Genomic DNA, 25,248 nt, shown 5'->3' on the forward strand with positions numbered 1-25,248 from the left:
GGTCTCATTAAACCGCATGGTCTTTATTTTCAGTGCCAATATTACAGATACAACACAAACGTCCCAGGAGGAGAACGAATTCAAATGGAATCCAGGACTCTGACAGACTCAGGAAATGAAAAGGGCTGAGGGGGGAAAGCAGCTTTGCAGTGGAGTCTTGAGATGAGTCTTTCTGCAGGCAAATGGTGCCCCCCCCTTTCCATCTTTAAGCAACACACATTTCCTTTCTACCCACCTACCACAGCTGACAGCCAAGGATCAGACAAGAGGAGTTCCAAGATTTGGGGTGGGGGCACGCTGAAGAGCGACTTGCTGGAGGGAGCAGCCAGTCTCGTCCATCATGATGCTTTCTGAGAGGGAGGCACTGGCCAAGAGGGCTTGACGTTGCTGCCTCCACCACTGAATCCTCCAAAGCAGAGCTTCTGTCCAGAACAGCAGGTCCACCTATCCATCCCCTTCTCAGACTCAAGCCACTGCCCTCAGGGTGTGCAGTCAAGCGTAGAAAAGGCCCCCCACGTCAGGGAACTCCAAGGAGAAAGGGTCACCAGCATCCTTGGAATACATTTCCAACATGAACTCTGGATGAAAAGTGCCTGAAGGTGGTAACCCGGCTAGCAAGGAGCCGAAACAAAACTCGCTTCACTCACTCACTCGCCCACGCCCACCGGAGGAGAGAAGATGGCAGGCGGGGAGAAACAGTCGCACATGCCACAGTGCACCTCCCCTCCCCCCCTTCCAAAACAAGGGGAACGTGGCTTCTGTGGCAAGTGTGGCTCAGCAGCCAGGAGAGGAGAGAAGAGAGAGCGAGCCAGCAAGTGTCTTAAGAGATATGCTTCATCAAGGTGAGCAAGGCCAGTCCTCCTGCTCTGCAGCAGCCGCTGCTCTCGTCAGCTCCCCTGGCCATGGTGCAAGTGGGGGGATTTCTGGAGTCACAGCGCTCTGCCCAGCGTTCCTTCGGCCAACCAGGTGGGGTGAGGAGGGTGGGGCCAGAGCTCACTGCCAGGACTGAGTGGGAAAGTTGTTGACTTCTGCCAGGTCCTGCATTGCTGAGCCCTTGTGATTATATGTCAGCTTGATCCGCATGCGGAGCTGTTGCTACAAACAGGATGAAACAAGGAGAGGTGAAGAAGATCTGGGCAGGAGGGGTGAGGGGATCACTCTTGCAGAAGCTGCAGTGGAACCACCTCAACTTCGTTCAGTTAAATAGGTGCCAAAAGGCACAGAGTTCATCCAGCAGGACTATGAAGCTAAAAGCTGTTTAGATTCTGCCCCTGAAGGTTCAATGCCACCCCCACCCACCAAACAGAACAGCCACAACTAGAGGACTTCAGAACCAATGCATGACCTGTACCATCAAGCACTCAGAGGCTGAGCACCACTCCCAGCCCAGCTGCTCCTACAGCCTCCCCATGCTGAACATGGCAGTAGGTCACTCACTTGCTCATTTGCTCACCTTCTGGGGGTTCAGGACTTTAATGACTTGTGTGATGGTCCCTGTGTTAAATGCTGGGATGACGCTGCTACTGGGAGACAGGAGCTGCAGCTGGAATGTCTGGAGGGAGGCAAACAAAAGGAAGAAGGGGGCACACTTTCACCTGGTTTTTCTGCTGCAACTGCTGCTGCTGCTGCTGCTGCAGGAGGCCCAAAGCTCAGGCTCAACTCCAAGTACAGTTAAAAATGATGCACAGCACCTAGCCCTCTGCCTCTCATCAGAATGTGCTCCTTTTTCCTGCCACAGCAAGACACTTATGACCATATCAAAGGCAAAGGGCTGGTCCTAAGGGTCCATCTACAGTTTTGGAGCCCAGCCAGCCACAGGAGCTTGGAAGTCTGCCTGGAAACACTGTCTGTCCCACTGCAGCTAGGAGGCCACCAAAGCAGATGCTCCTGCCCCAAAGACCAGCCTCACCTTTGGTACCGCAGCCTGGAAAACAAAGTCTGTCATGTCCAGCTCGGTGCTGTTGGAGGCCTGTATTGTGATCACGGTGACGCTGGGGTTGGTGTTTGAGCGTTCAAAGGCAAAGTCAATCTTCAATCCATTTTTGTTGTAGGCCGTGATTGGGGGAATGCCTGTGGAGATGCAGTACTGGTCAGAGTCCTGGAAGGTGCCCTCTCCAACTGGCCCTTACAAAGTCTATAGTACACATTCCCCGCCCACCTCAGCCGCTGCTCAAACAGCGAGGTTCTACAGTCCTACCAGCAGTTATGTCATTGAAGATGGGTTGCGAAGAAAGTCCGTCCAACAGAAATGGGGGTTGCGATATCTGTGGGGCAGGAGCTGGAGGTCCTACAGGAGAAGTTATGAAAGAAAGGGCAGGGTTAGGCTGAAGTTCTTCAAGGCAAGGACCAGCGCCAGTGCCTCCAACAAGTAAGAGATCTTGCCCAGTTTCTTCCCCGCACCCTTGAATCTCACTTCCACATGTCCAGCACCTCACCTGTTGGGTTGAGATCCCCCAGGAGATCCAGCAGCTCCCCACCAGCAGAAGCTGGTTTATTTGGAGGGGCTGTTGAAATGATGGGAGTGATGTCATTACCTCCCAACAGGTCCAGCAAGTCGTTTGCCTGGTAGGAAACACCAAATCAGACTGTTAAAGGCACTTAGCCAAGGAAGCCATCTAGTCTCAAAACCTCCCTGAGCAACATTAGCTTCTGAAGGGGGCCAGCAGAGAAAGCTGCCTCCTGTTCCTGTGAAGGCTCCACAATTGCTCCTGCAGCCAGCTGTGGGCTCCAAAGCAACAGTTCCCAAAGGAGTCTTTGATGCTGTCTAAGAAAGCAGCAACCCCATGCAATGTTGCTCTCTTGTTTGCAGGAAGGGAGGGAGGAATAGCTATCTTGAGTGTTGCACTGGCAGCACCTTCTCTTACCTGGCTGGTGGGCTGGAGGCCAGAAGGGGGAGGTTTGGTCTCCAGCACTGTTGGCTCTGCCTCCCCATTGGGTTGAGTGACATCTGTGGGGCCATTGGTGGTCAGTTTCTCCATAACTGGCATTCTCTCAAGCAGGGCTGACCTGCAAAGTGGCAAGGCTGTTATCTCCTGGGCAACTCACAGGCTAGGAGGAACAGGAGTTACTCCTCAGATCTGGTGTAGAGAGGGAGTGAGCTCCCAACCAGTCAATGTCAGAGGCAATCTATTTTTAGTCAGTTCAAGTCCTCTATTTTTGCTATGCAAATAGGTCCAGCTGAGACAACCAGTAGCTTCCCCCAGTCACATGAACCAATGTAAGAGTCTCTATGATGTTTCTTCTATGGGGCTAATGGTTTGGGGCCTATAGAGGTCACGTACTAGAAATGGTTGGTTGCAATCAGCACTGTCCCCTGGTAGCTCTTGTGAAATGTTCACCAACAGGTGTCAAGCCAGGCAGAGGTCTCCTCCTCACACTGACCAGACACCAAGAGGTCTTCACCTTCTTCAGGGTTGGGACCCACTTCTTAATTTACCACCATATGTTTGTAAGGTGGTGATACTGATACTACTGCAACCCTGCAGGTTTCCAACCCACCAGGCTGAAGGTCAAAAGGCATGGGGACAGCAGTGTCCTCTAACACTCACCTCATGTGATCGTACTTCTTGAACAAGGCATTGTACTCCACTGCCCTCTGCTGGAGCTCCACATCAATGCTGCTGCCGTATATGGACACCACTTTCTTAATGCGGCTAGAGATGTAGGAAAGAAATGGTGACAAGTGGCAGCAGGGCAGGGGCTGTGGCTTAGCAGGAAGCAAGTACTTCTACCAGCTCTGCAACTGTAGCAGCTATGTGTGTCTTGGTCCAGCCTTTGGGGTCCTTGGGAATCAACTATGTCTCCTTGGACTAGTGGCAATGCCTGGCTTCTGTAACACAGAAGTACAGCTGGACCCCTCACCAGGCACTTCCTTCTCAGGATGAGATAACATGGAAATATGCATGTGGTTAGTTTTTTTGGGGGGGTGATGGTTAAGATCCACAAAGTAAGGGTTCATGAAGCTTACACAGCAGCAAGCAATGGGATCCAGTTATCTCCTGATTATTTCAAGGACTGCAATAAAGATCAAGCAGCATAGGCAGAGCCCCCCTGCCCCACCCCTGAAAATACTCACTTGACAGTGCAAGTGAACCGAGTGGACAGCTTCATGATGGCAGTGAGGGCATAGCCTCGTGTGACAGACACAGACATGTTGGAGACTAGGACACTTTCCAATACATCAAGGACTTCATCCTCCGTGACCTGAGCAAGCCAAAAGGCAGAGGTAAGAAGGATGGGCCATGAGACAGATGGGAGAAAACTTCACCAGAGGTCAAGTAAAATCTTTATCCCTTTCAGTAGGCCTACCTGGATTGGCTCCTCCTCTTCACACTGACCAGACACCAAGAGGTCTCCATACTCTCCTATACACCAGGAAGCTACCTGCACCATGGGCTGCTACCAAGGAGAAGGAGGACAGGTGAACTCAGCAGTGCCATCTTCTTACTCAAAGTAACAGAGGTTCATTGACACAATGCCTCCCCTCCCTCTCCCCTGCAACCCAACCCACCACCAGCATCACTCTGGGGACTTACTTGGGAATAGTCACCCATGATGGCTTTGTAGAGTCTCTGCACAGTGTAAGCATGCATCTCCATGCTGTTGGTGATTAGCTGGATAAGGTTGGGTACAGCATCGTCACGAACATAACTCCCTGCCTGGAAAGAGGACCCAGAGAGAGGTTTACAAGCCATCCACTTGATGTTTTATTGTGCTTTTAATTCTGTTGGGAGCTGCCCAGAGTGACTGGGGTAACCCAGCCAGATGGGTGGGGAATAAATAATAACAATACTACTAAATTATTATTTATCATCATCATCCAAGAAAGCCAGGGAGTGGTACTCAAAAGCAGATTTCTAGACACTGCTGTAGTCAATTAGTTTTTTTATATACCACTTTTCTTAGGGTAAAGATGGCTTACATAAAAATGCAGTAAGATTTAAAGCTACAATTAACTGCACCACCATTGCATATTTGGCAAGACCCCCTCCCCCAAATCAAACCAGCTTCCAAAGGCTACAACTCTTGCAAGTCTTTGGCGAGCCCTAAGTGGGGATGAGCTACTCCTGACTTCCCTCTGGCGATCAGGCCAGAAAGAATTGTGGCAAAACCCCCACTCCTGGCTGCCAATGACTTTCCTTCATGTGTCAAGGATCGATAGAGCAAGGTTTGATCAGAAGACAGTCTTTATAGAGGCTGGTCCTGGGCTGCCATTGCTTTAAAGGGTGATTTTAACCTGAAGCACCAGCACCGCGAATTGGGCCCAGAAGAACTCAGGGAGCCCCTAGAACTAATGCAGCCTCATCCTTCATTCATTAAGTCAGCAGCAGCAGCAGCAGCAGCAGCAGCCTGCACTTGTAGTGTAAGCTCCCACATCATTTTCAGAGGCAACCCCATGCAAAATACATTGCAGCAGTCAGTCCTCAAGAGTTACAGAACTATGTAAAAATCCCACCAAACAAGAACCCCTGGCTAAGTCCACCACCTCCATTGGTGGCTCTTGGGACACACAGAACTGACAGGTCCTAAGGCTCAGAACAACTGTTTGGGGATACAGGAACAACAGACAAGGTCAGCACTCACCGTTGTCAAGACTCGCATGATTGTGTCTATGTGCCAGCGCTTAGAAGGAGCATATCTGAAAAACACAGTAGATGCAAAGCCGTGAGGACATTCCTTCTCCAAATGTTCCTTCAGTTCCCAAATGTACGGCCGTTTTGGTTTTCCAGACATGGATTAGTCAACTGCGTAGCTTGACTGCACAGGAGAGAGGCTGAAGCTAAATCCCTGCATTCCACCAGGGGCGAGTGACAGGACCACTACCGCCGTTTGGCTCACAGGGTGATGGTATCCAGGTAGCATTACCAGAAGGACTAGCATTGGCAGAGATGGGTCCAGCCTGAAAATGCTCCTCCCCAGCTGTAGCTGTGAGCAGCAAGTGGGAGTGAGTTGTGGCCTCCCGAAGTTGTGACTGCAGAGCAGGGGGGGGGGGGTAGCAGGAGAGGAAGCGGGCCACAAAGGATGAAACAAACACAAATTATTTGGATTTCTTACTTCTCTGCTGCAAGAAATATTCCCGAGGCACAGTCCGCCTTGAACTCTGGCTCACAGGAATCCAGGAAATACAGTAGTTCCTTCATCATTCCCCGGATGTTGTTCCCATTCACGAGAGCAAAGCTCAGCTCCATCGCCCGTCTGGAGAAGTGGAGAAGGGATTCAGAGGAAGGGGAGAGGAAGGGATACAGCTCTGCTGACCTGGGCCTGAGCACCACCAAGAGCCTACACATTTGCAGCCCCTATACAGACAAGTCCCCCCATCACCCCAAGGAGCTTTCCAGAGGCCACAAACGTGCTTTGTCAGCTGCTTGAGTGTCATCATTGCGCCAGGCGCTCTGTTGATGGATCACTCTTAGGCTTCATCCTACAACAGCACCAGCCAAGCCAGAAGGCTCCCACCTCTCATCACTCCAGGGTCCCAGTATGAAACCTAAAGGGTGGCCAAGTTCAAAAACAAGTAGTAAGACAGAGCAGGAGTTTGCAAGGAGAAGCAAGCTTCTTGGTTGCAGACCCAAACCCTTTAAAGCTAGAAAGTAGGTTACTTTAGGCGGGAATAAGTATTAGGGATGACAGCAAGATGACACGAGCTATATAAAATGATGCATGGTGTGGAGAAAGTGGACAGGGCAGTGTTTTTTCTCCTTCTCTCACGCTAGAACCAAATTGGGTTATCCAATGAAACTGAATGTTAGATGATTCAGGATAGACAAAAGGAAGTACTTCACACAGTGTATACTTAAATGATGATATTTACTCCCACAAGAAGCAGTGATGGTTACGAACTTGGACAGTCATAAGGGAGTTCCCTGTGGGAAAAGGGACCATGCTTTAAACAACAATGCCTCATAAGTAGCTTCTGGCTCACAGTGGCAGGCAGAGGAGACAGGTGAGGGGTGACAGAGAATGAATCCTAGATGGTTGGGCCACCTGGACCCACAGTCCTAGCATACCAATCTGACTCACCGTTTGATGGAGACGTCCAGATCTTTTAGGCAGTCCACAATGGTGCTTCTGTGCCGCTGTACAGCATTGTGGTCAGTCTGCACAGTCTTCAACAAGGATGTTAAAGCTACATATCTGAAAAAAGAGACCTGTTGCTTTAGACTATGGCAGCTGTTCTGTGTTACAGCACACTAGAAGGCTTTTGAAGACGGCACAGCCAGGCAACCAAGGGAGATGGAGCAAGCAGGTTGAGTGACTTGCAAGGGCAGCCAATGCAAACCTCCAGGCAATGGATTCTAACCCTCTCATCTGTATCAGAGCACCTGGGAAGTGAAAATGAATTTCTCTCAGAACCAATTCTAGCCAGGTAGCCTGCTAGACCAATAGGATGTGGAAAAGAGAGCCCAGAATTTCACATGGTGCATATGGTTGCGGCAGTACAGACCCAGGCAGTAGAAAGGACTGACCACTTCACCTGCAATGGCTGCCCTGGCCACGCCTCAAAAACAACCAATATTGCCACAAGAGGCCTGGAGAAAGCTGTGCCTGCTCCAACCAGAACATGTTTTCCATCCTGGACCTGTACTCTGACCTACCTGATATTTTTGTCATTATTGAGCAAGAATCGGCCTAAGATGTTAATGGCCAACACCTAGAAAGAGACAAGCAAAGAGACATGGGTCAGGAACATCTACTTGTTGATACTTTTCACTCTCCAGCCAAAAAACTCCCAAAGGGGATTGGATCTATGAGCAACCTCAGTGACCCAAGTTCTTCCTTGTCAGCTGGTCTGCTTCCATGCAAGAGCCCTGAGCTGCTTTCATCTGACTCAAACATCATTTAGAGGTCAGGCCCCCATGGGAATGCTTGGCTATGGCTGGAGAAACTATGATGGGCCACAAAGCTTTGTTTTGCTCAGTGTCTCTCCTAGGATCCCACAAACCCAAGATTACGTACTCGCAGGCCACTCTCAGACTTGATGTCCATGATAGTTAAGACGGTTTCGTAAAGAATGGCATTTCCCACATTTTTACTCGTTTCAGTATTCGTGGCCACCTGGAACACAAGACAGACAATCTCACTTTCTAGCTTCCTCCCTCTAGACCAATGCACCACCTTCCCTTCCACCTCCCAACAATGATTTGGCAGGCTGCACCCCTCACCTGGGCAAGGATGTCATTCATAGCTTCACTTGAGTCATCATCATTTCGGCCTAGAATTCTCAGCAATCGTAGGATTCGCACCTGAAAAGGACAAAGTTCTCCTTTTGAGCTACAATGGACCCAGAAGGCTCTGGGTCTTGAAGTCAGTCACTGCATGATCCTCTTCATACTTGAGGGAGGAGGCTGGGGGGGGGGGGGGCTCCATTCCCTGGCCAACATCCACTCCTCTCCCTGCCCAGCACGTGCCTGGCCCATAGCTGTCAAGTGTCCCTTATTTGAAGGGACAGTCCCTTATTCCAGCGCCACGTCCCGCTGCTGTCCCTTATTGATGGATGTCCCTTAAATGATGTCCCTTAAATTTCAAAGGAAGCAGCTCCTCTCCCTCCCTCCCTGCCGGCCAGGGAGGAGGAAGGCTCCAACTGTGTTGCTTGGCTGTGTTGCTCACCCAATAAGAAGTCTAAGAACGACTGGGGGGTGGAGCTTGCATGCCTTGTGTGTGGCTAGTTAATGCAAGCTGAGGGGTTTTTTGAATGCTGGACACCATTTTGTTGCACGTGCTGCTGCAAACTTTGCAGTGCAAAGCCAGGCCGGGGAGCCATCTTAAGTTGAGGCTGCATAGGCCTTGTGGTGCATGTGATACAGATTCTATTCAGTTGAACCTCTGGTTACAAAGTTGGTTGGACAGTATTCTCGAAGCTACCCAGCATGAGTTTGACCAGACTGCAGGAGGACAGGAAGACTGGAGTGCCTGGAACAGGTGAGGCTGCACGCCCCTTATTTTGGCTGTTGGTCCCTTATTTTCAAGGCTGCCGGTCCCTTATTTTCAAATCTGTAAGTTGACAGCTATGGCCTGGCCCCAAAGCCCTTACCTGCAGGAAGGGGTCGCTGATTCCAGAAACATCATGCTCGGGGGAATAACCAGACATGATGAGGTTCTTCAGGATACGGACTAGCTGGGGCACAAGCTGCAGAGGACAAAGAGCCATCAGCCATCTGATCTACAGCCCTGCTGTTGTACCTGACATGAAGAAGGGGTCCAAGGAGGAGTCTCTCACAGGAAAAAGGGTATTAGATTCACCATCTGCAGGTGAGAGCTGAAGGGGCTCTCATTGCTGCTCAGCCCAACCTCACTGACCTTTCCACAGCACAGAGCCAAATAAGCCTGCTGGCCCTACACAGCCATGCTGCAATATACATATGAGTAGTCTGGTGGGCAACTGATGCCTCAAACTACTAACAGGAAGCAAATGGCTTTGACCTGGCTCCCACTGGCTGAAGCTGCCTCCAGTATCAGATATAGTGTGCCTCTGAATACCTGATGCTGCAGAATATGAATGGGAGAGAGGGCTGCTGCCTATCACATGCTTATGTGTGGGATTCCCAGTGGGGTATCTGGTTGATCATTGAGGAAAACAGGAAGATGAAACTATATAGTTCCTCTTTGTCCTGATCCACTTACAGCCAGGCTCTAACAGTCAACCATACAACTTCCAGAACCCTGTAGGTTCTTTCCCTTGCCTGTCTCCTTTTACAACCCTACTAACCTTCTGTGGTTAGTAGAAAGCACACCAGCACAGAGATCCCCCTGGTCTTGGTGCTCACTTATGTGGCCGCAAAGAGGCATGTGGGCGTGGCAGGAATAAGAGGGAAGTCTCCAAGCTTAGAATGCTGATGTGGTTCCCCCAGGGGAGAGGCTCTGTTTGGATGAAGCAACCAAGCCTGACACAAAATCCTAGGTCAAGTCTGAATCCACCAGAGGCCTCCACTATTTCACTCTCAGCCTATCCCCCTACTTCTGCACCATTTGCTGTTTTGAGCACGTTAGTAAGAATTGTAAATATTTGGGCATAATTTAAAAACTGCTAAATGGATGCATTATACCTAAATGGGTTGTTTATCCAAGTCCTATTCTTGGTCCACTCACTGAAATCAACCAACTTACTTTAATCATGTCAATTAATTTCAATGGGTCTCCTCTAGCATTGGCTACAACCCAATAATTTTAAATTGGTTAACAACTTTAACTTGGTGCCAAGACAGGATAAAGCCCCAAAGAGGATTTCCTTCTCAGTGCCTCAAGTTGAGGGGCAGAGAGCGAAAGGGCCTTTGTAAAATGAAAGACTCTGCTAAGATATGGCAGCTGGCCAAATATACAAACTTTAGACAATCTTTTAGGAAGACAGAGATCTTGCTCAATCTCATTGCAATATCTCATCGCTTGGAACCCTGCTTAGTCATGTCACTGAGCCTTCCCATACCCACCATTATTTTGCTCTAACCATGCACAAGTCATAACCAGTGATGATGGGACAAGCATGGGGGAGCAGAAACAGCTGTAGAGATCAGTCTCCAGCCAAGCAGAAGCAAGTAGGGAAGGAAGAGGAGTATCTCTGCCTTCAACAGCTGCCCATAGCATGAAGGCAAATTGCTCTGAACAGGGGCGGTTCACTCTTCCACCTTCTCTGCTTACTACCCGTCCCACACCTTATAGAAGCCTTGTACCAAGCCAATGGAAAACACCCACCATGAACAGCACAGATGCAAACTCCCCCTCACATCCCTCAAAGATCCATCCAACTGTAGCAGAACCACCTGAGTTTCAAGAGGACTGTAACAAAGATCCAAGGTTGCCTTAGGCATTAGGTTTAATCAGGGCATTAATAAACTCAACTACAAACACAATTAGTCAAGCTGCAGTATTAGTGCAGTAAGCGATGGATTGGCACAAACCTCAACAGGCTCAATGAAAGCATGCATGGGGGGCATAGGGGAGGAAGAAAAAGTGAGTGACTCTTACCTTTTCATTCTAACCCACCACAGCAGGATTCCAAACAGACAAAAGGGACAGAAGAGATGAAGCAGGCGTTAGGGAGAGGAGCAACAGCTCACAACATCAACCACCTCATCCACCTCCACCAGCAGCAGCGGCAAAACAAAGGGCAGGAAGGGTAACCAGGACAACAACACCTGAAGCACAACTGCACTCAACTCTCCCCAGCTGGACCGACAGCTTCATCTACCTCCCTGGCCAGGTTCCTTCTCTGTTGGGCAACAGTTCTCCATGCACAGCCCCAACAATGGGAGGCAGGCTGGCAAGCAGAGGTGGCCCTCTCCATGGCTAAGCAGCTGGAGAAGCAGCGGCTCCTGCTTTGCTTAGGATCTCCCTGGGTTTTGAGGAATTTTCGGCTCCCTCCCCTCAAATCATTGCTGAGGTGGTATCACTTTATAAAATGGAGAAAACAGAATGTGCTCTGCAAGAGCAGCAGCTGGAGTGGCCTGGCCCAAGTGCACCACCCTGCCACTCAGTTCCACAGGAAGGGTAGAAAAGACATACCCTGGCATAAGCACAGGGGCTTCCCAGCTGCAGGGCTTCCATTCAACCAAATGGATATTTTGCCAAGGAAGGACACATGCTTCTCTCCTGCAAGGCCAACCCATCAGCGACTGGAAACTGACACCCACGTCACTCCCTCAAAGGTAGGAGCCAAGCTGCCTCAAAACTCTGCCCAGAGGGGCACATGCAATAGGGTGACAAGTCGACAAGGACTTACCTTTCTAAAATGGGCTAGCATGTCTGGGCTTCTCTCACACATTTCCGTAAGGAGGACCACAGAGGTGTGAAGAACACCTGCCAGGAAAAGAGAAGAAGGAGCCTATGCTTAACATGGCCATCACCAAGGACTCGCCACAGCTGAAGATGGACTATGAGAGACTGCAAGCTTTTAAGGCAGCAGCTTGGCAGCTTCTAACCAGCAACCTGCCCTCTGAGCCTCAGCACTTCTGGGCCAGGATCCTCAATACACAAGATAATCCTCTGTATGGAAGCCAGAAGTGGTTGTGGATGAAAAAGCAATCCTAGGCCAAAGCAGCCAGGCCTTTTTACTTTTCCCTATGAGAAACTGCTGATAAAAGGATAAGCTGCAAGGAACTCTTTAGACCCCTCCAAAGGCAGCACTGAACTGAGCTCTGTAGCCTGTAGAAACATGAGCAAAGCTTGGTGGCAAAGGGAGCCTCAAACGCCTCTCTCCTTCAACCCCACAGCCAAAATACAAGTAAGGCAGATGCTGCAGAGTAGGCTGAAGCCGGCTCTCCCCATTGCCCACGTTAATGCCTCCTTCATGCCAACAACACACACTGCAGCAGGCTGGAACTCACTAGCTCACAAGATACCTCAAAGGGCCAAGCCCATAAGGCTTGCAAGCCCACTGCTGGATACAAACCATGATGGCTGCATACTGTTACTACTTCAGAGGGGCTATGCCTCTAAATACCAGTCGCTAAGAATGCAATGTTGTGCCCTTGTCCTGCTTGTGGCACCAGGCTGGCCACTGTGAGAACAGGATACTGGAATAGGTGAGGTTTTGTTCTGACCGAGCAGTCAAGAGTCTCCTTCCATTAACCCCACTCCCCTCCCTTCCTGAGCTTGACTGCACTCCCTGTTGTGGGATCTGGCTTCCTTCACTCCCTTCATTCCCCTGACCAAAAGTACCTCAGTGGAAGGTGTCCCAGGTTCAATCCCTGCCACCATTAGGTAGGACTGGGAAAGCTCCCTGTTCCAAACCCAGCTGTTCCAAACCTAGTTAGTCACCTGAGATAGGTGGCCCAGTAGGCCAGCTCAGTGCAAGGTAGCTTCCACTGTTCTAAGGGAAGGAGGGTGCAAGCAATGAGTCCACCAGAACTGAGTTTCAGAGCATAGAAACACAAAAAGTATGCTTGGCTCCTGGCCTTGATGCACATGGCATTTATCTACATGAGGATTTCTATGCCATTCCAAACTGCCCAAGCTTTCTTATCGTAGCCCTTCAGGTCCTCATATTTCTTTAGTCCACCCCAAAAATACATAGTGCCTTGGCCTTCCCTTGCCACAGCAGGCCTTACCATGATTCTTCTCATTCAGCAGGTTCTTTGTGGCTGGCAGGAACATTTCCATGAGCTCAGGCACCTTCCTGATGACGTGAACAGCACACAGGGCTGCCTATGGAAGAATTGGGGGGTGGAAGGGGGAGTGGTCAGCAGATGCGCAGGCAGCCCTCTACACAGAGACCCCTAAAAGGGGATCTCTCTCGAGAGAGAGAAACACTATGTAGTTTATTTGCATTCTAACTCTAGTCCTGGTAAGTCTTAACTGTGGGCACAAAGAGACCACCCTCTGCCAAAGGCCAGCCAAGCACAATCTTAATGTAAGAAAAGGGAAGAGCTTACAGTTCAACAGATCTAGAGGACTCCCCCTCCTTTTGGGGAGGGGGGTCTCCTAAAGTTGTACCTTTGTCCAATCAATCAATCAATACATACATACATACATACATACATACATACATACATACCTTTTTCCTCAAGTAAGAATTGGAGGTTTTCAGGAGCTTCTCCACCTCCCCGGCTAGGTCACGACACATTTCAGAGGAGCCCATGCAGCCCAGGGTGCAGAGTGCCAGGCCTTGCACATACTGTGTGCTGTGATTAAGGTCACTGGAAGAGAGAGAAAGCAGCAATGCAAGGAATGGCTGGGATAAGGCACTCCCAGATACAAAGCAGTCGGCCTCAAGCTGACAGCGTATCAGATAACCCTGGGGATAGCAATGGGTTAGAATGCTTTCCAAGGAACAAAGAACAACCAACACTTGTCTCAGTCAATGACAACACAACTGTGTCCACCACACTAACTCATCTGTGGTCAAATGCCCCACAAGTTCAGTGGCATCTCTACAACACCAGAAAAAAATGACTTAAGTGTCTACTGAAGTCATATTACAGATACTCCCACCCAGATGCCTTCCATAGCTCTACAGATCCAGGTCCAGAGACACACAGCAACAAGGATGAGAGCTATCTGCAGCATGGTGGTGCATCTTAACTGCTCCCATAGAAGGTAGCTTCAGCTCTACAAGGCAAGCAGCTTATTACCTGCCTTCCTAAACCTCCACCACCACTTTCTGGCTGCGATCCTCAGAGGAGGGTGCATGACTAAGGTGTGCTGAACTTCAAGGCTCAAGAAGAATATTCCAAGCCCTGCCAGCAGGTCCACCTTTGCAGAATAGCTCTCTTCCCACCCTAGAAATGAAAAAGGCCTTACTTCTTGATGCAGTTGGTCATGAGAAGGTGGACGTCCTGCCTCTCATCCAGCAGCAACATGGCTCCAAGGTAACCAATGCGTTTGTCCGTGAATTTCTGAGAGGCAATCAGTTTGAGGCACTCCAACTGCAAGAGGGGGCAGAGAAGCCAGAGGGAGTGACTCTCCCCAATGCTTCCAACATTTTTGTCACACTCACCATGGCAACTGTGCTACCACATCCTGGTGATTGATTAGCCTTACTACCAACTCCCTCTATGACTCTGAGGCTGGAAAGAAGACTGACAGTTGTTGGGTTGCTTCACTGTCAAGGTGTCGAGCACATCTCACCTCCAAGCACCAAGCTGCTCTCCTGCACTCCCCTGAGGAGAGACCAGCATGAAGCTTCCTTGGCAGTGGCTGCTGCTGGCTGGAGGCACCCTGAGCAGTGACCAAATAAGTGGCCTTTCTTGCAGGGGGTGGAGGTGGCAGCAGGTGCTGGGTGGAGGAGCTCAGAGCACCTCTGTCCAGCAGTGCCTTAGCCAGGATATTCCCACTTGCTTTTCCTGCAGGAAAGACAGTGGTGGGTGTTAAAAACCTGGTGGCAACAATTTTTGGCTTCGGGTTGTGAGGGGTGCCAGATGAGAAAGGTTGAAAGAAAAGAATGAACTGTAGCTGTGGACAACTGAGTCTGTAATGAAACCTGAGGGTTCAACCAGGGCTCAGCACAGTTACTACAATGCTCAGACACACCATTACTTAAATCCCCTTCAGTTCATGGGTTCAGCCATGAGAATGAAATGGATCCTAAAACTGAGCACTTCTGTGGCAGCTAAATGCCTCACAGGATCTGAAATATTTCAATGTGATTTAAAATCAAGGTTTGACTTTGCTCGCAAATCCTTGCTAAAAGCAAGTCCCAATTAGCCTTGGGGCTGTCTGTAGGAAGAATGTTGGTGCTGGTCTAAGTTTGCCTGTCATTAAGGCTGGTGGGGAAATGATGGCAGGATAATGTTTCACTCACAATCTCTTCAGCACCACAGCATGAATCTATACAGGATCTGTCCAGTCTTTACAACTGCAGAAGAGCAATGGCAAAGCTGCTTTTAAATAATCCATTCGTTCTGCTTTCTAAATCCAGTTATTTCCCAATCAAGCAGCACCCAGCTTAGGCTAAAGTTTCAAGTTAGGTTGATAAGCTCAGTTGGTTAGAGTATGGTGCTAGTAACACAAAGGTCACAAGTTCCTATCTCCATATGGGATAGTTGCATATTCCTGCACTGAAGGGAGTTGGACGAGATGATCCTCAGGGTCCTTTCCAACTCTACAATTCTATGAAACTCCTGTATGAGGTCTAGCAGAAAAACACATCTGCTGAAGAAGAGGCAATTATGCCAAGAGCTTGCGGCCCACCTCCTAGGCCTTCCTGGTGTTCTGAACGAACTCTCCATCATGGTATGCAAGGAAGACAAGGCACAGCAGCAGCACTTCAGGCTTGGAGGGAAAGGAGAAAGGTTTCTACCTGTACACAGCCTGTTCAAATGCCTGCCTGCTTCCTACATGCAGAGCTCAGTTCAGTAACCTGATCTGGGTGAACTGCTCCCTTGATCTAGCTGAGCAGAGGAGGAGCAACTTTGACACCAATATATCCCATTTCAGCTGGAGCAAGAGAAACAAGCCACGCTTTTCCCACGGCCCACTCTTTCAGGCCTTTTTACTTGGTAGCTTGGGCTCAGGAAGGGCCTTTTGCTGGTCTGGTTGCCTTTCCAGTTCTCAAATGAATGGCCCAGAAACATGGCAAAGAAGCAAGAACACAGCCACACCTTCCCTACCCATAGCAGAGCTGCCCATTATCCCTTTGTCCCCCTAGCCTTGTGCCCTTGCACGGAGCCCAGAGGATTGAATGGCCCATTGGTTTTAATTCCCAACAGAGGGATGATGCACTATGAAAGAGACATGCAGTGTGGCTGGAGAGCTCCATCATGAAACCTCTGCTCATCACATGCAGAACCAGCATCTGGAAACTAAAACCTCTCATAAGTCTTCCTGTGAACCTTCTATCACACCACACACACCAGTCAATTTACAAGCAACTTAGAAAGCAAAAGTTAATGCCATGAGATTAACTCCCTGGCAACAAAACAGAGTAGAACAGCTCTTGGGAAAAGTTAAGGAATGGCTTGGACACTTTAAAGATCACAAAATATATCCTTTGCTACAATAAAATGATGGAATAAAACCATGAGGATTGTGATATGCTCCTCCTTAGGTTTCTGTGAGGCACATGAAAATATTTCTCTTCCACAAAGGATTTCCAGCCCAAGAAAGAACTTGAGTTAGTAATACGCAGCAAGAGGAAGACAACTGTGCAGTTTCCTACAGGTTGCAACTCTGAAGGCACTTTGCCAGCATGATGAGCCTCCCCCAAACATCCAAAGCTAGGAATTTGCAAAAGGGCTGCTGCCACTACTGATGAAAAGAAGAGGGCCTACCTGTCCAAAGTGTGCAGGGTAGCCCAACATGTGCATGTAGAGCAACTTGGCCACATTCCGGCAGCGGTAAGTGTTGTCCTCTTCTCGGAAAGACGATCGGATGGCAGCACATTCTTTTTGGATCATCTCCCTTTCTTCTGCCTGGGTCCGTGCTGTCCGGATGGTCCGGATCAGCTCCCGGAGTCTGATGGGGGCTGGCATCCTCTGAGAAAAAAGATAATGGGGGGAGGGAGAGATAGTGAGCAGGGAATTAAACCTCAGCAGTTAAGTCTTTAAAACAGTACCCCATGAGAAACCGTAGAGAGAGGCTGGTAGGGTCTCCAAGCTGGCATTGGTAATACTGACAGAACTCTCTATGGTTCAATCCACGGTGTTTATCCCAAGTCAGCCATCTCTGCCACAGCTGGGACTCCAGAATACTTCAGCCTCAAAAAGTCTGTCTTCCCTGCCAAGTGGCTTAAGATATCTGTAGTAAGGAAAGAGATATGGCTCTGTTGCCAAGGTATATAATGATGTATTCGCTGCAGCTCTGTCTCCACTACTGCATGGTGGAATAGTGGCAGACTAAGGCTGGTGATAAACTGACTGCATGTGCTCTTTACAACACACACAGCTCACCTCTCATGGCAAACCCAAGAAACTGTTTCTTTCTTCCTGTGGCTGGTCCCTAATCACCAGGAATTTCTGCCTAAATTTGCATACCAGCACAGATAGGAGCCTCCTCCCTCCTTCTGCCATCCCCAAATAAGGCAAAAGTCCTAGATTAATCAGCGACCCTACACAACCTTCCTGAGCCTTGGATTAAGCCCTGCTTGTGAAAACAAACCTGAGATTGAAGCAAACAATATTATGCAGCCATAAAAGCATCTGAATCTGCCGGCCCCAAGGTGAAGGCTTATTTACAGGATCTAGCAAACCACAGGAACACCTCTCTCAAACCCAAATATTCTACTTCACTCTGGATTTGCTTTTCAACTAAAGGAAACTCCCATTATATTTCAAAGCAGCCTTTGGCCCCAATACATGGGTCACTCTCTGCTACCCTGGTCTGTTTATCTGCCAAACAAACTGAAATAAATTATCCACAAGTCAGGAGGAAAAAGTATTATTTTCAAGGCCCAGCATACACTACTGCATAATACTAATATGTACATTAATGGTCATTCTGATATTGTACAGTTGTACCTTGGTTCTCAAATGCCTTGTGACTTTGGCTCCCGAACACGCAAATACAGAAGTGTTCCAATTTACAAACTTTTTTGGAAGCCAAACATCCAATGCGACTTATGCGGCTTCCAACTGAGTGCAGGAAGCTCCTGCAGCCAATCAGAAGCCGTGCCTCAGTTTTTGAACGTTTTTGGAAGTCAAACGGAACGGATTCTGTTCGAAAACCAAGGTACAACTGTATCGTTCTTTGGAATTTAAAATGCATGTGTCTGTAAATACATCTCATACAAAGTAAATCATATCCAAGTTTACTGTTACCATGATGTAATAATACTTACAGAGTGGACACATTTTTAGACCAGTCAAACATGCAAACCTAAGTTTCAATTAGCACAGCTAAACATGAGCAAGCAAGTGTCATTAACATTGTGAAGACAATTTTCATGCCGACGTGACATTTTACTCCTGAGGACCTGATGGAGACAATCAGGGTTTCATTCAAGTCCTTTTCGTCCAGACAGCTCTGCCCCTTTCAGGCTCTTCATTATGGCTGTTTCTCAGGCTTTTTCAAAGCAAGGACAGCGGAGCCTGAGTGGGACAGTTCCAGAAGGGTGGGACATCCCCTCCCCCACTTTCCCAGTACAGCCTTAAGCAGACTACTTCCAGTATACTCCCAGCCCAGTGGTTGCCTAAAAACTGAACCCAGCACTCAATGGACACCAGCACTGCTGCTGCTTCTCACATGTGACCGAACCCAGAGCTGATTCCAAATGCACTTGCAGGCCCAACAGGTAGCCACTGAGCCCAAACGATGAAACCCAGGAAAAGTCTAAGCTGTTATTTAAAACCGTGGGAAGAAGCTAGGTAGCCCAACTCAAGGCCTCTTCTAAAGGCGCTTCATCAGTACAAGTCACATTACAGTGGGCTGTGGCTCTCTTTTAGTTGAGCATTCAAACTGTGACTACACCAATCCATTCAGAGACTTCATTTGTTAAGGGTTGTGCAATAAATAACAGACAGAAATTCTAAATTACGCAGCTCTAGACTGAGCACTCAGCATCTGTAGATGCCTACATTTTTGACTGATGCATTTCATAAAAACTACAAAATGTGGTTAGATGTTCAACAAGCTACAGAAACCACTGCAAGTTCTCTCTTATTGCTTGTGAAATCCACTTGTGCCAGCCCATTCGTTTCCCAAGCTGATTTTGTAAGGGCCTCCTCACATCCACCTTCAAAAGAAGGTGGCTGTCAAGTAGGAGAAACAAAAGAAGGACACATGCCTTTCAGGTCATGCTGCTGCTGCTAGCTACAGAGCTGGAAGGGGACCTCACAAATCATCCTAGTACAACCTCTTGCAGATGGATGGAGGAGACCTATTACTACACACACCAGCCCCAGAAGGTTTTAAAGCAGAAGCTGGATGGCCACCATCTTCCAAGGTATTCTGAACTGCCTCTCTTTGGTAGGCTGAACAGTCCTACCTGTCAAGGAAACTGTAGTCAGCAGGTGGGTGAAAGACATGGTCTCTGATGAACCTTTCACTTATGAAGACAGCCCTGTATCGGGAAGTTTTTAATGCTTGACATCTTATGTTTTTATATGCGCTGGAAACCCAGCTGGATGGATGGGGCATTATTATTATTATTATTATTATTATTATTATTATTATTATTATTATTATTTGAAAACTTCAGCATTAATTTTTTTCCTTTAACATTGATTTCCCACTTTTCCATCCCAAAACAAAATGTTCAAACCACTGAAACACCATCATAAATCCTAATATTGCAGCAGCAATATAAAAATCCAAGGCACACACAGAGGAAAAACATCTGAAAAATGCATGGCTCAAGCCATACTGTTCTGACCTGTTGCCTGAAGAGAAAAAGGAGGCCATCGGCTGAGTCCATGGAGAAGAGTCTCATAACCAAGGGGCCTCCACCATCACCAAGAAAGCCTAACCGCATATGTCCACATGCCATAGGTGGAGCCCAGAGCAGGGCTTCCCTTCAGCAGCATCTGCAGCAAGCAGGCAGTCACCTACAGATGAACTGATTCCATGGAGTTCCAAACCATCCAGGTAGGGACTGACTCTAGGTCAAGTTTTCTTGAACTCTACTAATGTGCTCTCAAGCCCATTCTTGGGATCAAATGGCTGTTTTCATTCCTGCTAGCAGAAATAGTTCCCCTATCCCGGTCCTGTTTACTGGGTGATTTTACATTTATCCAACCAACCTCATTCTATTAACTATATTTCTGGACTTTGCTTCCAAATCAACATGCAAAAATGATTCCCCTTCTTCAAAAGCCTCCCTTTCTGCTACTGAGAACAAACATGCTTCCCAAGACACTCCTCTAACACTGCCCCCCGCAACACAATATGAAGTTGACAAGAAGTCTGCAGCCTCCCTTCACAGATGGGTCCATGTGCTGGTTGAAAGCAGAGGACTCTGTTCAGGCAGAGAGATCTCATCAGAGCTCTCTATAGCCACCAGTCTCCAAACTGGAGGCTTCTCATTAAGGGAATATTTACGGTTATATATTCTTTCATTCCACAATTTACATTTGCCACCAACATAGCGACATAGTAAATTGCCTTCTGTTTGTGTCAGACCACTGGTCCATCAAGCTCAGAACAGTCAACACTGACTAGCAGTTGTTCTCCAGGCTTTCAGGTAGGGGGTCTCTCCCAGCCCTACCTGGAGATTGACCCTGGCACCTTCTACTTGCCAAGCTGGTGCTCCACTACTGAGCCGAATTCCTTCCCCATGCCATTATTCATTCATGCATGTTATTAGATGATTTATGTCCCTCCACAGAGTATCCAAGGTGGTTTATGGAAAATAAACCACAGCACAAACTGCAGGTGTTGCAGGATAATGGAGACTGACCAGACTTCCAGGGCTGATCTTCTGGCAACAGAGAAGCAGAATTATTTCCCTTTCCCCAAGTGCTAACCAGGGTAGACCCATGCCTGGTAGAGAGTCTTGTTCCATCTTGTGCCTTCCAACCTTACTGCCAAATCTGTGTGGATTCCTTAGGAAAGGAAGCTGTTGCCATAATTACACAGGAGGATCCTGGTGGATCAGAGCAAGCACACAACCCACAGTGAGCCAGCTCCTTCCATGTTTCATGAGCCAGCTTGAGTCTCCATCCAAAGCTCCCAGTTAAGAAGGAGGCTCTCAGGCTGCTTCTAAGTTCCAAAAGTACTCATGATCTAACTTCTACTAAGACGCTTTGGAAGAGCTTCTTAGTGAATCACAACCTTCCAGAGTAGCCAACATACCACAAGTGCCTTTATTAAGTCTATGACATTTTAAAAATAATCTCTGGTAAACAGATGTTTAGTAAGAAATGCTCTGATAGCTATCTGTCTAACGTGGCATTCACTCACCAGGATGGAATTTCTGGTTGCCTATGACTACCAGGTGAGTTGTTACATGCAAGGCTGTCCTAAAGCTCATCTTGCTATACTAAAGTTGACCCCACCTCTCTTCAGGTACTCCAAGGTATGAGTCACAAGATAAACCAAATATAAGAACTGTTTCAAAGTAGCAACACTCTTAACGGAACTTTCACAATGAGGGTGGGCCCTGATACATAGCAGGATGAAGCAGCGCACTTCAGGCAGCATAATGGGAGTGGCCAAAGCTAGAGGGAGACTGTACTGCTGTTTGAATGGTACAGGGTTAGCCCTACAGAACAGAAATTTGAGATCTACCTCAGGCAGCAAGAGGTCTCAAGACAGCACTGTTCAGATTTCAAACAGTTTCTGATTGCAGGTCCCAAAAAAACTCTCAGAAGATGCCCAAGCTGAAGAAACAATAAAAAACAGGTCTTTGGTTCAAAAACACCTGCAACTACTCCTAAAATCCAACTCTGCCATAAGATGGTCAACATGCAAGCCAACACACAAAGTAAAGTTTATTAACTATGTTTGGGAGGAGAGACACAGAACGCAATTCACCGCCTCAATGCAGGTACACCCTGAATTACCAGCCAGACTGTTAACAAAAACAGTGACAGTGCAACCATACAGCTGGAAAGAAAGTGTACTACAAATACAAAAACATCCAGAATAAGCTCACAGCAGTGTTAGAAACTATGATATGTAAGTTAGGTGCCAAAGGGCTCCTTAAACCAAGGCTACAGTCACCAAAACAGAATATCTAGTTGCCATTTGAGGGTAAGATGGCTCTAAAATCTTATTTTTCAAATGATGGACTAATTGTGATTATCAGTGAAACACCTGGCTAGTTCAGATGACTACCTTGAACTACCGGTAGGTTAAGAACTTTGAGATCTTAAAGAAGAAAAGTCACTTGATGCAGGGACAGTCCACATACATATTGGCCTATTCCTACATCTTTTTCTAAATGGTGACACTGACCATTCATAACATAGGAATGTTCTTCACAACTGTGACAAGGTCAGTGGGGTGGGGTAAGTGAAGACAAACTACAATAATTAACTAACGTTGCTCCTGCTTAGGCTGCACAGAAAAAGCATTTTGGTTCCTGAAATTCATTCTGATTGTGCAGATAAAATATCTCATGGTTGCGAGTGGTCAATCGTCTGCACCTGGCTAATTTTGGACACTTGCCCATAGCCAACAGAAATTCAACAAAGATAAAGACCACTGTATTCAGACAAAAGACAAGCATACTCCATCTGCAATACTATTTAAAAGCAAATCTTCTATCTCATGATATATCTTTGAACTACACCAAACTTAGTCAATGTAACAATTCTGCCCAAATGTCACAATTTATTTCAAGAGACACAGAGGATTTTCAGCATACACTAGTTAGACATTTTATAAAAGAGAGGCCCTCTGTCAGACAGGTTCTGTTAATCATTAGTTATAAGGTAGCACCATCATTCCACATGATGCTTTGCAGAGAATCACATCAATATGAGCTTACAGTTTCTAAATTTTAAATGGCAGATGAAGGAGAAATGTGAGCAAATACTCCATGTTGCAACAATGAAGGTGAAACCAAAGGCATTAAACAACAGGCTTCAAAGTGAAAATGTGTTTTGAGGAAGTGTTTGAAGAGAAGAGAAAGAGATTGTCACAAAGGGTTTCTTGCAAGGAGTTCCAGTCTAGGGGACAGAAAACTGGGCAATCAAGCTGCAGCAACTAAGGATATGGGCAGAACTATCCATATTAAAATAAAGTTAAGTTTCAGAAGGTCTGCAGATGTTGAGTAACCCTCTTCCAACTGTTACTCATCTACAAGAGTACTGCTAGATAACTCCTTCACAATCATTAACCTCAGTAGGAAAGCAGCTTATCTCATTTGTAAGACCCTTATAAATTCTTACAATCAAATGGAATAAAACTTTCGCTAAATAAAAATAAACAAATATTTCCCTCTCGACAGGAGGGCAAGAAAAGGAACTGCAATGGCTTCTTCAGGTCAAGTTGACAGGTGAGCCAGCTGGCTGGACTGCCCTCTCACTTCCCCGCACCCACCCCTGGTCTTGGCCTTTCCTTTCCCCAGCGCTCACTGAACAGCCATTCTTTGCAAAGCGTCGGAATCCACATCCAACAGCCTTGAGCCTTTTCCTAGTGTCGACCCTGCCGTAATCGGAAGTGACTCTCAGTCTCTTTCCCCGACGAGGTGTTCCTAAGCCCCTTGCTCACAAGGCCTGTCAAGGGGCGAGTCGAGTCTGTTTTCTTCAGACCTCGGATAGGAGCCGATCCGATCGTCGGAGGCCCGGGCGAGCTGTACAGGGTGAACCGGAGAAGACTCTCCTCGTCTATAACATAAGAGGCCACAGGCACTTCCGCCGACAGCAGAGACAGAACTGGCCGGGCGAGGAGAAAAACGCCTCGAATAGCGGGAGGGAAGTCATGGGCTAAGGAGCGCCGCCTAGGCTGGCCTTTGCTCGGGACGCGGCGGCGCGGAGAAGGGAAGCGGACGAAGGAACAGCCACCTCTTGCCCGGGAGGGCGAAGGGCTGCTCCGGCAGGGGCAGCTGCCCCGCCAGGCCTCACGAGCCAGCTGGCGAGTCAGACGGCAGCAACCCTCAAGGAACACGGTAGCGCGCTGCCTTCTTGCGCTAGGAAGCGGCGCCTCTCCCCTTAGCCAGCCGACCCACCCACCGACCGGAAAGCGCCCGGGCCCTCGGCGGCCAAGGCTCAGTCCGTCCCGGGAGGCGGGGCGGGCGGCGGCGGCTGGGCTTTGCCCCGGGCGGCGGCGGCGGGCCCAGGATCCTACCGCCGAAGTAAAAGCAGCAGCAGCAACACCTACCCTGCCTGGCAGCGCCCCTCCTCTCTCCCCGCGCGGCACTCACCGGGCCGGATCCCTATGGCGAAGGCGGCGGCGGCAGTAGCTAGAGCCTGGCATCCAAAATGGCGGCGGCGCGGCCTCAGCACCGATACCGCAGGCGGAGGAATCTGGAGACCGGGACTCACTGACTGCCCTCTCTCAGAGCTCGGCGCGGCGATAGCCTGCTGCATCCATTAACGTTGCTGCGTCCTCCGTCGCCGCCGGCCGGCGCGTTTCGTGGCCAGACAGAATGCTCGGCGCTTGGAACCGCGGTAACTGGCCCCAGAACTCGTTTCCTCCGCGGAAGTATCTGTAGCGGTGTCACACGATTAGCGGTGAGACTGCGCCGTGGCAGGTAGTGATGACGTCAGACGCCTGCCTAGTCACCGCTGCGGCTGTGCTCACGACATGCGTCCGGCCGGGTCGTATTAGCGAACTTTAAAGTTCCGTTCTGGATACGAAACTTGCCCACAGCCCAAGAAGCGAAGCGCCTGCCCGTCCTTCGAGAAAAAACCAGCTGTCAGGGCGACTGAAGCGTCTTCGCCAATTGCGAATTGCCGGGGGCTAGCCTGACAGTAGCGGGGCCAAGTCCGTACAGAGCACGTGCTTTCCCAGCAAGCTCAATCTTAAGCAAGTTTACTCGGAAATATATCCCAGTGCTTTGGACATACACAGGACTGCAGGCTTTGCACGGAGCTCCAGGGTCCCGTTTCTGAGGCCGCAGAGAGACGAAGAAGCTTGCTGGCAAGCACCTTGTTTGAACGTGGAGAGCCTCCCGGCTCAACCTCCGATACATCCATTTCAGCTCTGGCCTCTCTTAGGGCTCTACAGTTCCGCGGCTAGTATTAAGGTTTGGGGGCTAGAAAGCCTCGCCACGGAATATATATTGGTCACTTCAATCGTTATCTCTGATAGTCAACGTCGGCGGCTTTTTGTACTGCTTCCGCATTCCATTAGGGCATCTGGCTAATCGCTGGGAAACAGATGGGGATACTGTAGGAAGCTGTCTTAAATTGAGTCAGTCTCTTGGTCCACCTAGCTCAGTATTGCTTACACTGGTGGTCAACAGTTTTTCACAGTTTTAGGCAGGATTCCTCACTC

At 48.7% G+C, this 25,248-nt stretch overlaps 1 protein-coding gene across 2 annotated transcripts; it reads right to left on the minus strand.

Moving 5' to 3' along the window:
- Positions 1-2: 2 nt before the first annotated feature.
- AP1G1 (adaptor related protein complex 1 subunit gamma 1) lies at positions 3-24,472 on the minus strand. 2 transcript variants are annotated; one of them, XM_081201837.1, is made up of 23 exons: positions 24,130-24,472; positions 16,701-16,904; positions 14,233-14,357; positions 13,487-13,628; positions 13,041-13,137; positions 11,714-11,790; positions 9,032-9,127; positions 8,163-8,243; positions 7,957-8,055; positions 7,596-7,651; positions 7,021-7,134; positions 6,055-6,195; positions 5,584-5,638; positions 4,536-4,658; positions 4,309-4,398; positions 4,076-4,203; positions 3,549-3,653; positions 2,865-3,006; positions 2,436-2,562; positions 2,198-2,287; positions 1,910-2,070; positions 1,454-1,552; positions 3-1,095 (listed from the first exon to the last, which is right to left on the minus strand). In XM_081201837.1, exons 2-23 carry the CDS (start codon positions 16,899-16,901, stop codon positions 994-996), a joined length of 2,451 nt encoding a protein of 816 aa, XP_081057963.1. In that variant the 5' UTR covers positions 16,902-16,904; positions 24,130-24,472; the 3' UTR covers positions 3-993. The 2 variants fall into 2 exon arrangements, with proteins under 2 accessions (XP_081057963.1, XP_081057962.1); XM_081201836.1 differs by having other exon boundaries at positions 24,173-24,471.
- Positions 24,473-25,248: the final 776 nt, after the last annotated feature.

This window comes from Podarcis bocagei, assembly GCF_964188305.1.
Source record: "Podarcis bocagei genome assembly, chromosome: 7".
Classification (NCBI taxonomy): domain Eukaryota; kingdom Metazoa; phylum Chordata; class Lepidosauria; order Squamata; family Lacertidae; genus Podarcis; species Podarcis bocagei.